Here is a 16,020-nt window from a genome sequence, read left to right as displayed (position 1 = left end):
CGGCCTCAGCCCAACCGACTCCTGGTTGCCAAGCATGTTGCCATGGATACAGCCAGCTGGGCCAGAGGGAGTGTACTGAGCATGTGCGGAGGGGTGACTGGGGCCCTGGGCAGCATGGGCAGGAAGAGAGGGTAGGGAGCTGGTTATTCACTGCCTTTCTGGGGAGTGGTGTTGACAGGTGGTGTTGAGGAGAAGGGCCAGTGTAGCATCAGTTCCCAAAAGCCATGCTTCTCCACTGCTGAAAGAGTCAGTGGCGGTGGGACACCCTCCTGGATCTAGGAGAGTCTTGGGAAGGAGGGGTCTGACCCCACAGAGTCTCAAGACTGTTGATCTGCCTTTCTCCACTGTGGGCAGGAGGCTGGAGTGGAGGGAACCCACCGGTTGGCTTAAGGACTCTAAGATAGAATTTGTAGTTTAAAATGAAATAACCAAAACTGTGAGCACGTTTGTCTGAAGGAGACAGGACTGCTGAGAAACAGGTGTGTGGTGATAACTTTGGGTGGTGGGAGTGGACAGTGGGACCAAAGGAACAGAAGTCCAGAGTTCGCTCTCATTTGAACATCCAGAGGATGGTATTCGAGGCATCTGACAGCCATTTTGCAGATCTGTGAGTGTCTCTACCACATCTACTCCCCCCTTCCACCAGTTCCTGTTTCTGTTGTGAATCTGAGTGGCAGGGAGAGGCTGGCTGTACCCCTGGTTGCTGTGTGTCCATCAGCACATTCCATCCCCTGTCCTCTAAGGCGTCGGCATGTCCCGTGCCTCTCCAGTCAGTGTGAATCTCAAGACTTTTGTTAGAAATCTTGGTTATAGAATTTATATTTCCTCCTATACAGAAATAAGAAAGCTTATAATTCTGGGAGCTCCCGACAGTCTTTCTGGGACACTGAAGCTGTTCCCAGAGAGGATAGATCTAAAGAACACAGATTTTTGGTGACAGTGTTGAGCCCTGCCTGAACCTGTACCCCTTGCAGTGGGAGTAAGTGCAAAGTCTTAACTTCTGGACCACCAGGGAAATCCTCCCTTTTTTGATTATACCAATTTTTGTTAGATTTTTGTATTGCTCACAGCCAAAAGCATCCTAACTGATGTCTACCCTCACAGAGCTTAACTGCAGCCAGGAGAATAACTGTTGCCCAAAAGGCTGAGTGATTTGGTGCACAAAGCTAGAGTCTAAGAAAGACTAGTTAGATCTCTGGCTATGAGAAAAGGATTTCTGAAGATAGGTGGGATTTCAATGGTGAAAGGAAAAAGGAGATTATTCCATTCCCTCTTGGTAGGAAGCAAGAGCTAAGAGAGAAAGATGCATTTGCAACACCTGATTTTCTTTTTGGAGTGGGGGAATGAAGTGTCATAGGAAAATCAATGGGAAGGGGCCAAACTGGTGGGAGCTTTGAAAATCAAGCAGATGAATGTCCAACAAGGTCACAGTCAAAAGGAAGTTGTCATGAGGTTTGAGCAGTGAAGTGACATGACATATTAGTTTGGCAAAAAAATTCGTTTGTTTTTTTCTGTAGCATCGTATGGGAAAAGTCAGACAAACTTTTTGGCCAACACAATACTTTAAGAAAGAGTATTAAAGTGAAAATAGAACCAGTTGAGGACAGAGCCTGAGAGGCCAGGGAGTTAACAGTGATCCAGACACAAAGTGACAGAATAGAAATAGGAAAATAATACCACCAAATATTTCTTGACACCTACCTGATGTGAGCTCTTCTCTGGGTGCTGGACATACAGGATTGACTAAGACTTGTCCTTATCTTCAAGGAGCTCACAGTCTACTGAAGACAGAGACAAGTGTGCAAGCAGAGTCAAAATAGCAGGATGGGAATGGCAAGGAAATATGTGTGCAAAATAAAGGAACAAGTAATGGCTGCAACGGAAAGACTTCATAAAAGAGTTGACAGTAGAAATGAATGTGACAGTGTGTTGGAAGCCCTGCCTGGGCTTGGTGAGACGGGACCTGGGGGTTAAGGAAGACCGAAGAGTTGAAGCTCATCATGGGAAGAGAAATAGACATTTTGAAGGAAGACTCCAAGACAGGTGGGATCACTGTCCTTCCCACATTATCTGGCCTAGAGAACCTGAAGCATGATGATGCTATGGACAAAAAAAGGATAATAATAATTTTTAAAAATAATGATTATGAAAACATTATGTGTCAGGTGCTGGTGATCCTCGTAATAAACAATGGGGTAGTTGCTATTACTCTTATTCTTATTCTGTGGATGAAGATCTGAAAAGACACAGGGAGAGGCAGCAAAGTCAGAATGTAAACGGAGCAATATGACTGCAGAGCCTGCCCGCTTAGGCCCTACACTAAGCTACCAGAGGATGTCTGCCTCATGCAGGACAAAGATGACTCTGAACTAATTTCAAATGACAACAAGGTTTTGTTAATTACTTTTGCTTTAGCCCCCAAATACTTCCCCATCATGTTAAGGGTAAGGTGTAAATTTCTTGCTAACCCCAAATAATAAAACCCATCAAATTTTGACAAATCAAGGAAGGCTCATTGTGCTGCTTAGCATGAAACATCTGCAAAGTGCAGTAGAGGTATTGACTAGGCATTAATTATGCTTTACATTACTTTTGTGAGTTTCTCACACCTGAGACTCTGGCCAAGTGTGGGAGAAGGGCAAGTTGAGAGGCATAGAGAATTTTTAGGACTTCCGATTCCCTAATGTTCTTGAAATAAATCACCAAAGCTTAAGAAGCATTTTCTCAATCTATATAATATAATGTTTCAATTCAGTTCAGGTCAGGCGCTCTGTCATGTCGTGTCCGACTCTTTGCGACCCCATGAATCGCAGCATACATCTGAAATCCAAGTAAGACATATCCAGCATCTGTTAGCATTTAAACTATTATCTGCCCACACAAAAATGACATTAGGAAAACTACTGAATGATGTGGGGGACCACATTTTGTGAAATTGTTTCTATTTGGAAACATGGAATCAAATGATTCTAAAAATGGAGTCAGAGTGGCGGGTGGTGGTTGCCATTATGGAGGAAACTTTGCTGGGGCTGTTCTTGGTCTCAGCCTCATCAGGATACAGCAGGGACTGGAGATAATTAATGTACTTGATGGCGGCTCTGAGGGTTTCCACTTTGCTGAGGCGTTTCTCCAAGTACTCCTCTGGCAGATGATGTCGGAGCTGGGCATAGCCTTCATTGACACATTTCACCCGCTGCCTTTCCCGCTCATTCCTTTTCCGGATAAAGGCTGGCCCGTAGGAATATTCGCACCTTCTGTAATTTGGATAAGGCATTGGGAAGGAGAAGGCGCAGGGTTCACCATAATTTTCCATAATCAGGGAATCACTGGAAAAAGGCAGCAATGGCAAGTTTTCCGAGTAAGGGGATGGCACTGGGCCCTCTGGGTAGAGGTGGAACGTGACCATGGGGTCCAGATAGAAGGACCTGGTCAGTGGCAAGTGGGAGGAATCAGTGAAGACAGGCAGTTGGTCTGGCATGTTAGAGTAGCTTCTACTGTCCATCATTTCCTCTTTAGCCTGGAAACAGAACCAAGTTTATGAATTTGGCCAGATCAAAAGAGAGCAGATATCGACTTTCTCAGAGATCAGAGACTTTGCTGCTTTCATGAATAGTTTTTGAGCTCATTCTGAAAACTTGATGGGATTACAATATTTTGTGGGTAGTAAGAGGATTTTTGATGGTACACAGAAACAGCCTGAAATAACATTGACTTGCCTTGTGAGAAAGTCATTTCAATTCTCTGTCAGTCCTTATGATTACAAGGTTATATCTTTAGTCTGGTGAGAACATGTCTTCCAGACTATCAGAATGCTTTCTAATCCTCCTCTGGTGGAAGCCTGCAACAGGAATGGTATCTAGCTAGAATCTAATGGTATTTTACTACTAATTTCTATTTATTGTGAATTATGCTGATTTCACATTTACAGTAGTGATACAAAGTCTCTTTTAAAAATAAATCTACTTGAGTTAAAAATATGAACCAATTCACAGAAAAAGAGTAAGTAAACAGCAATACAGGTGCTGTAGAGCAGTGATGTAATGAAGATTGTGAAAGTGTATGCAAATACTAACATTTGGGAAACAATGAAACACCCCAATATTCAAATATATGTTGGAGAAATTACAAACTAGTTAATGATCATGCAACCTCACAGGCATAGCCTTCTTAAATGATAACTGGTATGCCAGAGGCAAAACTGAAATCAAAATAAGAAGGGATGATTTGCTCTTAAAAATTCACTGTAAGATGGCCTAAATGAGAAACTCCCCTAACTCATTTATAACATAGTCAGTTTACATATTTACTTAGAACTTCAAACATATTGAGTAAAGTGCAACTCTATTTAAGATTTTTTTTCATGGAACTTGAAGTATTATATTCCAAAAGGTCCCATATCAACATATTCCCCCTTTCTGAATAGATCTGTATCCAGCTCATTTATTACACTACCATTACTTTTCACCCTTAACTGTAGTAATGTGGTCATAACAGATTTCACATAGACATTACACTTTAGTTGATGGGAAATCAGGGAAGTGCTGAAAAAGAACATTTTTCTTTCAGTCATTAACTTTCTCAAGTTCAATCTTGGCTTTGCATCTTCTTAGCTGTGTGTCCTTTGGCAAGTTTGTCTGAAGCACATTTGTTGAGAGATGGAGAATGTACCCAAAGTGGAAAATGAAAAGCCACGTGAAATTTAACTGTGGCTTTCAGAAAAGAAGGAAATCTGGCTTTCTTTCTCCTAAAAAAACCAGCCCTAATGTTTATGGGCAAGAGTAGGTAACACTGGCACTTGTTTCTCTACCTGAGTATAATGAAACTGCAGGCTGCACTATGTAATGGCAGGAGCAGCCTCTAAGCACCAGAATTCACGTGCAATACAGGATATTACAACTCTTGTGAAGAAAACCTATCCTATCATGTATGGCTACTGAAAAGACAAATGACTCTCGAACCAGAAAGGGCAAGAAGGGATGGGGATTGGGGGATGAGAGGTGGGGAGTGTGAGTGGTGGGGAGAGTTTAATAAGTCATGGTGAAACAGGCTGGAAAAGGAATGTCAGGAAGAGCTCTTCCTAATAGAGGGATGGGGATGAAGGAATGAGATAAGTGCCATGCTGCTGCTGCTGCTAAGTCGCTTCAGTCGTGTCCGACTCTGTGCGACCCCATAGACGGCAGCCCACCAGGCTCCCCCATCCCTGGGATTCTCCAGGCAAGAACACTAGAGTGGGTTGCCATTTCCTTCTCCAATGCATGAAAGTGAAAAGTGAAAGTGAAGTCGTGTCCGACCCTTCACGACCCCATAGACTACAGCCTACCAGGCTCCTCCATCCATGGCATTTTCCAGGCCAAGAGTACTGGAGTGGGTTGCCATTGCCTTCTCTGGATAAGTGCCTTAGGTCCAATTAAAAAGCAAAACAGAGGGACAGAAAGTGAAAGATGCCAAATTACTGATCCAATGGCCTAAAATAACATACAATAAAAATTTCTGGATTACAAACTAGCCAGGATCCTGTCAAAAAGAAAAATTTGCTGAAAGAAAAAGAGTTAGGAAATTCCTGAGCTAGGAATTCTCTAGAATTAAGAGAGGTAAGAGGTAAGAGGTAAAAAATGTGCATGGTAGAAACTATGAAATTATGGCACAGTGAGTGTGGAGCCCCCATTTCTACATTCCTGAGAGCATCAGAACCTTTCTACCTGTAGCTAACAAGCCAGAACTGCTCCAATAGGGTACCAAAAAGTAGAACAACTGTCATCAAAGCTAATTCACAAGAATTCTTTGGGTATAGTCATCTTGACTGATAATTTTCATAATATCTTAAGCCTTGATCCAGATGAAATCTGAGTAGTTTGTATATGCTACAAGTAGTTAAAAGTCTCTAGGTTTTTTCCTTTCTTTTTTTATTTTTTAAGTTATGAAAGTATGATAATGCATTTACAGGAGACAGAAGATACAGAACAAACTTACATATAGTTCCATTATATGTCACAATTATTTTTTAAGTAGATGAATTAAGATTTTTAGTTGGAGTTTTAATATCAAACTCTCAAATATTAGTAGAATGAATGGACAGAAAAGTAGAAGGATATCATAGACCTTAAAAGCACTATGAATCTGTTCAACATAATTAAGATTTCACACCACAGCAGGACACAATTCTATTCAAGTTCCCATAGACTATAAACCAGGAGACCCTGGAATATATCCAGAGACATACACTTTCTAGATTTTAACAAAACCTTGCATAATTCTTGGGAAATGAGCCTGGTATCTTTGGAGACACACTGAGGGGGGAGCTTTTTCTATTGAGCATTTCCAAAAGGTTAACCAATTAATGTAGTAGCATTTATCTTTTATTCAAAGAAAAAAAAAAATTAACCACAACAGCAACAGAATGAAAAATGCAGCAGTGAGGATCAAGATAAGAAGGCTCATGGAAAACGGACACATTTGTAGAAACTGAGTAAAGTTTTTAAAAGAGAGGAACACAGGGACCTCCCTGGTGGTCCAGTGGTTAAGACTTTGCCTTCAGATGTAGGGCCCTGGGGGTTTGATCCCTGGTCGTGGAGGTAAGATCCCACGTGCCTCACGGCCAAAAAACAGAAGCAATATTGTAACAAATTCAATAATGACTTTGCAAATAGTCCATATTAAAAAAAAAGTCTTAGAAAGGAGAGAGAGAAAGAGGGAACAGCACAAACTGTAAGTGCTGGGACTCTGAAGCCAAATATACACATAGCTAAAAACAAATGCACCTATCTTTTAGTGAAAGTCTCAGGTTTCTGACTTAGAGCTATTCTGGGAAATAAAGGGTAAGGTCTTGATAAAATCCTAAGAAATTCTGGATTGCTCTGCTTAGCATTAAAGTTTCAACTTTCTGATACATTATAAATATCTAGCATGTAGAAAACAAAAAGCTACTACTGTACATTATGAATTATGGAATTATGAATTATGTTATATTCATAACATATGGAATGTTAGGGATGGAGAAACCTTAGGAAAGCCTCTTATCCAATCCCTCATAAATTGTTGCAGTTATGAGGTCAGAGGTCAGAACCTAGGTCTCCTGATTTTCAAACCCCTAAATCCTTTCCACTCCTCCAGATGATTTAATCAACAGCAAAACTGAATCTTTCAACACAGAAGCATATTGTTAGCTTAAGATAATGGAATAATCAGCTGAAAATAATCATCATTTTTCAACTATGCCTAGGGATTTTCTTAAAAACCATGTTCTTATTCTCTCCCATGGGCCACTCTGGAGAAGAGTCTCTTACCTGAATTTTGTTGCCAAGATTCTGTATTTGGGGCTGAGTTAGACTTAACCTGATTTATATGTGATCATTTAGTAACAACATGCAAAATAGCTTACAGTTAAACAGAACTGCTCAGGCTGGTTTAGCGATTTTCTCTACCTAATATGTAGTTAAGATAACATGCAACAATACTAAATAGAAAGTTTGCTTACAAAACTGGACTCTTGTAACAAATTCTTTTCAAGAAGAATGTTTCCTCCACTCACCTGGCTTATATAATTTTATATCAAAATTGCTTATGGAAAATATCTTTACGTAATAATCTTATAATGTGAAAATATTGTCAATATTTTTAAAATAGAGATTAAGATGCTAACCACGAAGGTCAATATGAACCTTCAGTTCAGTTCAGTTCAGTTCAGTCGCTCAGTCGTGTCTGGCTCTTTGCAACCCCATGAATCACAGCACGCCAGGCCTCCTTGTCCATCACCAACTCCCGGAGTTCACTCAAACTCATGTCCATAGAGTTGGTGATGCCATCCAGCCATCTCATCCTCTGTCATCCCCTTCTCCTCCTGCCCCCAATCCCTCCCAGCATCAGGGTCTTTTCCAATAAGTCAACTCTTCGCATGAGGTGGCCAAAGTATTGGAATTTCAGCTTTAGCATCAGTCCTTCCAATGAACACCCAGGACTGATTTCCTTTGGGATGGACTGGTTGGATCTCCTTGCAGTCCAAGGGACTCTCAAGAGTCGTCTCCAACACCACAGTTCAAAAGCATCAATTCTTCAGCACTCAGCTTTCTTCACAGTCCAACTCTCACACCCATACATGACCACTGGAAAAACCATAGCCTTGACTAGACGGACCTTTGTTGGCAAAGTAATGTCTCTGCTTTTGAATATGCTATCTAGGTTGGTCATAACTTTCCTTCCAAGGAGTAAGCATCTTTTAATTTCATGGCTGCAATCACCATTGCAGTGATTTTGGAGCCCCCAAAAATAAAGTCTGTCACTGTTTCCACTGTTTCCCCATCTATTTGCCATGAAGTGATGGGACCGGATGCCATGATCTTCGTTTTCTGAATGTTGAGTTTTAAGCCAACTTTTTCAGTCTCCTCTTTCACTTTCATCAAGAGGCTTTTTAGTTCCTGTTCACTTTCTGCCATAAGATTGGTGTCATCTGCATATCTGAGGTTATTGATATTTCTCCCGGCAATCTTGATTCCAACTTGTGCTTCTTCCAGCCCAGCGTTTCTCATGATGTACTCTGCATAGAAGTTAAATAAGCAGGGTGACAATATACAGCCTTGACGTACTCCTTTTCCTATTTGGAACCAGTCTGTTGTTCCATGTCCAGTTCTAACTGTTGCTTCCTGACCTGCATATAGGTTTCTCAAGAGGCAGGTCAGGTGGTCTGGTATTCTCATCTCTTTCAGAATTTTCCACAGTTTATTGTAATCCACACAAAGGCTTTGGCATAGTCAATAAAGCAGAAATAGATGTTTTTCCGGAACTCACTTGCTTTTTCGATGATCCAGTGGATGTTGGCAATTTGATCTCTGGTTCCTCTGCCTTTTCTAAAACCAGCCTGAACATCTGTAAGTTCGTGGTTCACGTGTTGCTGAAGCCTGGCTTGGAGAATTTTGAGCATTACTTTACTAGCATGTGAGATGAGTGCAATTGTGTGGTAGTTTGAGCATTCTTTGGCATTGCCTTTCTTTGGGATTGGAATGAAAACTGACCTTTTCCAGTCCTGTGGCCACTGCTGAGTTTTCCAAATTTGCTGGCATATTGAGTGCAGCACTTTCACGGCATCATCTTTCAGGATTTGAAATAGCTCAGCTGGAATTCCATCACCTCCACTAGCTTCATTCATAGTGATGCTTTCTAAGACCCACTTGACTTCACATTCCAGGAGGTCTGGCTCTAGGTGAATGATCATACCATCATGATTATCTTGGTTGTGAAGGTCTTTTTTGTACAGTTCTGCTGTGTATTCTTGCCACCTCTTCTTAATATCTTCTGCTTCTGTTAGGTCCATACCATTTCTGTCCTTTATCGAGCCCATCTTTGCATGAAGTGTTCTCTTGGTATCTCTAATTTTCTTGAAGAGATCTCTAGTCTTTCCCATTCTGTTGTTTTCCTCTATTTCTTTGCATTGATTGCTGAGGAAGGCTTTCTTATCTCTCCTTGCTATTCTTTGGAACTCTGCATTCAGATGCTTATATCTTTCATTTTCTCCTTTGCTTTTTGCTTCTCTTCTTTTCACAGCTATTTATAAGGCCTCCCCAGACAGCCATTTTGCTTTTTTGCATTTCTTTTCCATGGGGATGGGCTTGATCCCTGTCTCCTGTACAATGTCACGAACCTCCGTCCATAGTTCATCAGGCACTGTGTCTATCAGATCTAGTCCCTTAAATCATTTCTCACTTTTTTTTAGTTTCTGTATGTAGGATCTAGTTCCCTGTCCAGGGATCGAACCTGAGCCCCCTGCATTGGGAGCATGGGCAGAGTCTTAGGCACTGGACCACCAGGGAAGTCCCCAGGCTTCACTCTTGCTTGTACATCCTATGCAACTTTACAAATGTATAAAGATACATACCTACCATGATAGCGTCATATGGAATAGTTTCACTGCTCTAAAGTGTCTGGTACACCTATTCATTCCTCCCTCCCCCCAGAACCTGACAATACCTGATTTTTTGTTTTACTCCATAGTTTTTCCTTTTCCAGAATGTTGTATACTTGGACTCATATAGTATACAGCTTTTCCAAATTGGCTTCTTTCAATTAGTAATATTCATTTAAGTCTCCTCCACATATTTTTGACTTGATAATCAAGCTCATTTCTTTTTAGCATTGAACAATATTCCATTGTCTGAATAACATATGATATCATTTATATGGAGAAGGCAATGGCAACCCACTCCAGTACTCTTGCCTGGAAAACCCCATGGGTGGAGGAGCCTGGTAGGCTGCAGTCCATGGGGTCGAGAAGAGTCGGACACGACTGAGCAACTTCACTTTCACTTTTCACTTTCATGCATTGGAGAAGGAAATGGCAACCCACTCCAGTGTTCTTGCCTGGAGAATCCCAGGGATGGGGGAGCCTGGTGGGCTGCCATCTACGGGGTCGCACAGAATTGGACATGACTGAAGTGACTTAGCAGCAGCATATGTAGAATCTAAATTATGACACAAAGGAACTTACCCATGAAACAGACACAGACACACAGACATAGAGAACAGACTTACTGTTGCCAAGGGAGAGGAGGGTGGGGGAAGAATGGATTGGGATTTGAGGATTAGCAGATGCAAACTAATATATTTAGAATAGATAAACAACAAGGTCCTACTGTACAGCAGCGGGAACTATATTCAATATCCTGTGATAAGCCATAATAGAAGAGAATGTGAAAAAGTATATATTAATATAGACACACACATATCTGAATCACTTTGTTATACAGTAGAAATTAACACAACATTGTAAATCAACTATATTTCAATAAAATAAATTTTAAAAATATTCCATTGAATGCACCACAGTTTACTGTCTATTCACCTACTAGAGGACTTCTTGATTGCTTCCAAGTTTTGGCAATTAAGACTAAAGCTGCTATAAAAACCCACAATCAAAGTTTTCATATGCATATAATATTTTAACTAACTTACATATTAAATGGGCTTCCCTGGTGGCTCAGACTGTAAAGAATCCACCCTCAGTGCAGAAGACCTTGGTTCAGTCCCTGGGTTGGGAAGATCCCCTGGAGAAGGGAAAGGCTACCCACTCCAGTATTCTTGCCTAGAGAATTCCATGGACAGAGGAGCCTGGCAGGCTATAGTCCATGGGGTTGCAGATATTAAATACTGAAGTATAACTGCTGGGTCACATAGTAAGTGTATGTTTAGTTTTATAGGTAACTATCAAACTGTTTTCTAAAGTGGCCATACCGTTTTTATGTCCTCATCAGCAATGAATGAGCGTTCCTGTTGCTGCACATCCACACCAAGATTTGGTGTCAGTGCGCTGAATTTTGGCCATTCTAATAGGTGTGTAGTGGTATCTCATCGTTTTATTTTTTTTTTTTTGACAGAATACCAAACTATATTTACTGTTGACAGTAGTAAAGGACAACAAATAATGTACAAATTGGGGAATAAACACAGCAGAGCCACAGACCTCCCGCCTGTGCCCGAACAGCAAGGTACAAAGGAAGTGCAGACTTCTCCAGCAAGGTCTCAGGCGAGCAGGAGATGATGGTGGTTATCCTGCCCAGGTGACCAAAGCAGGCAGCTAGGGGCCATCAGACAAGAGTGAGTCCACACGGAATGGCAACAGGACAACCATTGGAGGTTAACCAAAACAGACCCCAAAATGCACAGAACTGAAATCACACATAACGTGTAAGCTCCATACCAACTTGGGGAGCAGAGCACGGTCCTCGGGGAGAACCTGGGGGCATCTCTCACTTGTAGCCACACTCTGAAGCAGCTCTTTTACACAAAAACAAACCAGCAAAATCAGCAATATTCTATCTTCCTTGTTTACATACAGACCATTGTTAGTCATCAGAAGCAAATACTGGAGGAAATCTGAGGCCCTGGCACTGTGACCACAGCAGACGTGTGGGACTTACTTTCTTCTCTGTTAAGAAAAGGGGAAAAGCCCATTTCTGTTGTGTCAGAGCAGCATCACCTGCAGTTGGTGGCAATGGGTCCAGGGCCCAAGACCCTGCCCAGGGCTGTGTTACTGAAGAATTTCTTACGTTTTAAGAAACATTCCAGTATTTTCCCTTCAACTTTACTATGTTCTGGCAAAGCTTACATTTCTAATATTTAGCATTAAAAAACCTGTGCCCGCAAGAAACAGTAAGTGAAAGTGTATCTCTCATACCAACCATGACCCCAAAACTCGCCCCACAGAAGCACCCCCAGAGTAGTGACATTTCTCTCCATGATTGGAATGAGGGGGGTCAACACCTGGAGTGAGATCCCAGTCTAGACAGAAAGCAGGCATTCAGGCCACAAGCTTGGAGAAATGTCATAGGAGGGAGAAAAAAATGAAAAAGTAAAAACAAAGCCCAAGTCCCTCACCACGCATTTTACCCAAACACAGGTACCAGGTGATGGGCCTCAGGAGGTGGCACTCAAGTGCACCAGAGCAAAGTCCTTCTGGGGAATGTCCTCGGTGTCCGAGCCTCCCTGCTGATGGGTTTGGCCACACGTCCACTGTTCAATAGCAAACACAGCACGGTGCCACGAGGGGATGGGGGCTCTAGAGGCCGCTCCCCAAGAGGCAGCTGGCCACCCTGGAGCCCCCCGTCTGCTGCTGAAACATGTCGATGGTGTCCTCGTCTTCCATCTCCAGCTGGGCTGGGGTGTCTGTTTCATTAATTGGTTGTCCATCAAACCTGAATCGAATCTGTCTCATTGACAAGCCCTGGCGCTCGCAGTAGGCCTTCATCAGCTTGCTGAGCGGTGTATGTCTCTTGATCTTGAACTGGACCACGGAGCCGTCCTGCCCGGCCACCTTCAGGTTGATGTGGTCATTCTCTGTCTTCACTCCCTCCTTGGGCTTCTCCTCGGACATGGCTGCACTCGGAGGGCAGCGGGACGGGTGAGCGACTCATGCTCTTGGCCCGCCGCTCTCCCCTATCTCATCGTTTTACTTTGCATTTCCCTGTGGACAGGTTAGGGGCAGGCTTCCCTGGTGGCTCAGACGGTAAAGCATCTGCCTGCAGTGTGGGAGACCTGGGTTTGATCCCTGGGTCGGGAAGATCCCCTGGAGAAGGAAATGGCAACCTACTCCAGTACTCTTGCCTGGAAAATTCCATGGATGGAGGAGCCTGGTAGGCTATAGTCCATGGGATTGCAAAAGTCGGACATGACTGAGCAACTTCACTGGTGGACATGTGTTATGGAGCATTTTTTTGACTACTTATCTGCCATCTGTATATCTTCTTTGATGAGGTGTCTGTTCAGGTCTTTGGCCCATTTTAAAATCGAATTTTTTGTCTTATTGTTGAGTTTTAAGAATTCTTTATATGCTTTGGAAGATAGTACTTTGTCAGGTATGTCTTTTACAAATATTTTCTCCCAGTTGGTGGCTTGTATTCTTTTTCTCGACAGAGTCTTTCACCAGAAGTTTTTCATTTTAATAAAGTCCAGCCTCTCGGTGATTTCTTTCTTAATTTGTGCTTTTGATATTGTATCTAGTAAGTCATTACCAACGAAAAGTAAACTAGATTTCCTCCTATGTTGTCTTTGAGTAGTGTAGGTTTTTGTTTTACATTTAGTTCTATGATCCTTTTTTAATTAATTTTTTGAAGGTTGTAAGGCTTGCATCTAGCTTAACTTTTTTTGCATGCGACTGTCCAGTTGCTCTAAAACCATTCTTTGAAAAGACTTCGCTTCACGGTGTTCCTATTGTTGCTTTGTCAAAGGTCAGTTAACTATATTTATTGAGTCTGTTTCTGGGCTCTCTATTCTGTTCTATTGATCTGTTTGTCTATTCTTTTGCCAATCCACACTGATACTGACTTTATTACTGTAGCTGTACAGTAAGTCTTGAAAATAGGTTGTGTCAGTCTTTCCACTTTGTTCTTCTTAATTAGCATTGTGCTTACTTTCTGGGTCTTTTGCTTATAACTTGCTGGGATTTTGACTGGGATTGTATTGAATCAAGTTGAAAAGACTGACATCTTGATAATATTGTCTTCTAATCCATGAACATGGAATATCTCTCCTATTTAGTTCTAGTTCTTTGATTTCTTTAATCAGTTTTGTAGTTGTCCTCATATACATTTTATCTGTATTTTGTTAAGATTTATACGTATTTCATTTGGAGGGATACCAATGTAAATGGTAATTGTGCTTTTAATGTCATTTGTTCATTATTAGTAGAAGCAACATTTAGAACTGGACATGGAACAATAGACTGATTCCAAATCGGGAAAGGAGTACGTCAAGGCTGTATATTGTCACCCTGCTTATTTAACTTATATGCAGAGTACATTATGATAAATTCTGGACTGGATGAAGCACAAGCTGGAATCAAGATTGCCGGGAAAAATATCAATAACCTCAGATATGCAGATGACACCACCCTTATGGCAGAAAGCAATGAAGAACTAAAGAGCATCTTGATGAAAGCGAAAGAGGCGAGTGATAAAGTTGGCTTAAAACTCAACATTCAGAAAACTAAGATCATGGCATCTGATCCCATCACTTAATGGCAAATAGATGGGTAAACAGTGGAAACAGTGGCAGACTATACTTTTTGGTGCTCCAAAATCACTGCAGATGGTGACTGCAGCCATGAAATAAAAAGATGCTTACTCCTTGGAAGGAAAGTTATGACCAACCTAGACAGCTTATTAAAAAAAAGCAGAGACATTACTTTGCCAACAAAGCCAACAAAGGTCCACCTAGTCAAAGCTATAGTTTTTCCAGTAGTCATGTATGGATGTGAGAGTTGGACTATAAAGAAAGCTGAGTGCCGAAGAATTGATGCTTTTGAACTGTGGTGTTGAAGAAGACTCTTAAGAGTTCCTTGGACAGCAAGGAGATCTATCCAGTCCATCATAAAGGAAATCACTCCTGAATATTCATTGGAAGGACTGATGCTGAAGCTGAAACTCCAATACTTTGGCCACCTGATGTGAAGAACTGACACATTTGAAAAGACCCTGATACTAGGAAAGACTGAAGGTGGGAGGAGAAGGGGATGACAGAGGATGAGATGGTTGGATGGCATCACCAACTCAATGGACATGGGTCTGAGTAAACTCCGGGAGTTGATGATGGACAGGGAGACCTGGCGTGCTGCAGTCCACGGGGTCGCAAAGTCAGACACGACTGAGCAACTGAAGTGAACTGAACCGAAGGATAGCAATTGACTTTTGTAAATTAACCTTCTATCCCAAAACCTTGCTATAATCAAATCAGTTATTAGTATCAGAAGTGTTTTTTTGCTTTTTAACAAATTCTTTTGGATCTCCTACATGTTTACAATCATGTCATCTCTAAACAATGGTAGTCCTTCATCTTCTTTCCCTATGTATCTTTTGTCTTACTGCATTAGCTAGGGTTTACAGTATGATGTTGAAAATGAGTAGTAAGAAAGAACATCCTTATCTTGTTCTCCTCTATTTCTAGTTTACTGAGAGTTTTTGTCATGAATGGGTGTTGGATTTTGTCAAATGCTGTTTCTGAATCTATTGATAAGACATGTCATTTTTCTTCTTTAGTCTGTTGATGTGGTGGATTTCATTAATTTTCAAATGTTCAAAGTCTTGCAAAACTGGAATAAATTTCATTTGGTTGTAGTTAAACTTACATCTTTTAATATTAACAATAAAATCAATAATTTTAGGTTCAATTTTGGAGTTTAAAAAGTTTTTCACTAACCAAAAACCCCATATATAGCTCCTAAAATCTCACCCTTATGAAATTAATGTTCTAATAGTAAATACTAATCTTTGCCAAGAATTTCTTAAAACAAGCACTCCTTCATGCATCTTAAATCCCTCAATTTATCCAAATAATATGTGTACTTTCAGAGACCCATCTAAGTACCCATATGTTCTCTCTCTCCCCACAGACACACGCACATAGAGATAATTTAGTACCACTGTTTTATGATTAGACTGTATAAAACAAGTCTTTCAACAGGGTATAATTTGTCTTTATATCTTCAAGCTCATCATACAGCAAAAGAGGGAGGAGAGAAAAGTTGGGATAGATACACTGGTA

General features: G+C 41.3%; 1 protein-coding gene, 1 long non-coding RNA gene and 1 pseudogene across 3 annotated transcripts; 1 reads left to right on the top strand and 2 right to left on the bottom strand.

The window, feature by feature from the left end:
* The first annotated feature begins 36 nt into the window (after window positions 1-36).
* LOC147357777 (uncharacterized) lies at window positions 37-2,505 on the top strand. Its single transcript, XR_015142090.1, has 2 exons — window positions 37-607; window positions 1,768-2,505. It is a non-coding gene; the product is annotated as an uncharacterized LOC147357777 (long non-coding RNA).
* A 214-nt stretch (window positions 2,506-2,719) lies between these two features.
* On the bottom strand, window positions 2,720-3,632 carry ASCL3 (achaete-scute family bHLH transcription factor 3). The gene has a single exon (XM_086340153.1). The coding sequence runs from the start codon at window positions 3,503-3,505 to the stop codon at window positions 2,960-2,962; it is 546 nt and encodes a 181-aa protein (XP_086196279.1). The 5' UTR covers window positions 3,506-3,632; the 3' UTR covers window positions 2,720-2,959.
* Window positions 3,633-11,337: 7,705 nt separating this feature from the next.
* LOC147357775 (small ubiquitin-related modifier 3 pseudogene) lies at window positions 11,338-12,876 on the bottom strand (annotated as a pseudogene). The gene has a single exon (XR_015142089.1). The product of XR_015142089.1 is annotated as a small ubiquitin-related modifier 3 pseudogene (transcript).
* Window positions 12,877-16,020: the final 3,144 nt, after the last annotated feature.

Source organism: Bos grunniens, chromosome 15 (genome assembly GCF_055505025.1).
Source record: "Bos grunniens cultivar Pamir isolate PY7600 chromosome 15, Bosgru_T2T1.0, whole genome shotgun sequence".
Classification (NCBI taxonomy): domain Eukaryota; kingdom Metazoa; phylum Chordata; class Mammalia; order Artiodactyla; family Bovidae; genus Bos; species Bos grunniens.
This window is presented reverse-complemented; position numbering and strand designations above follow the sequence as displayed.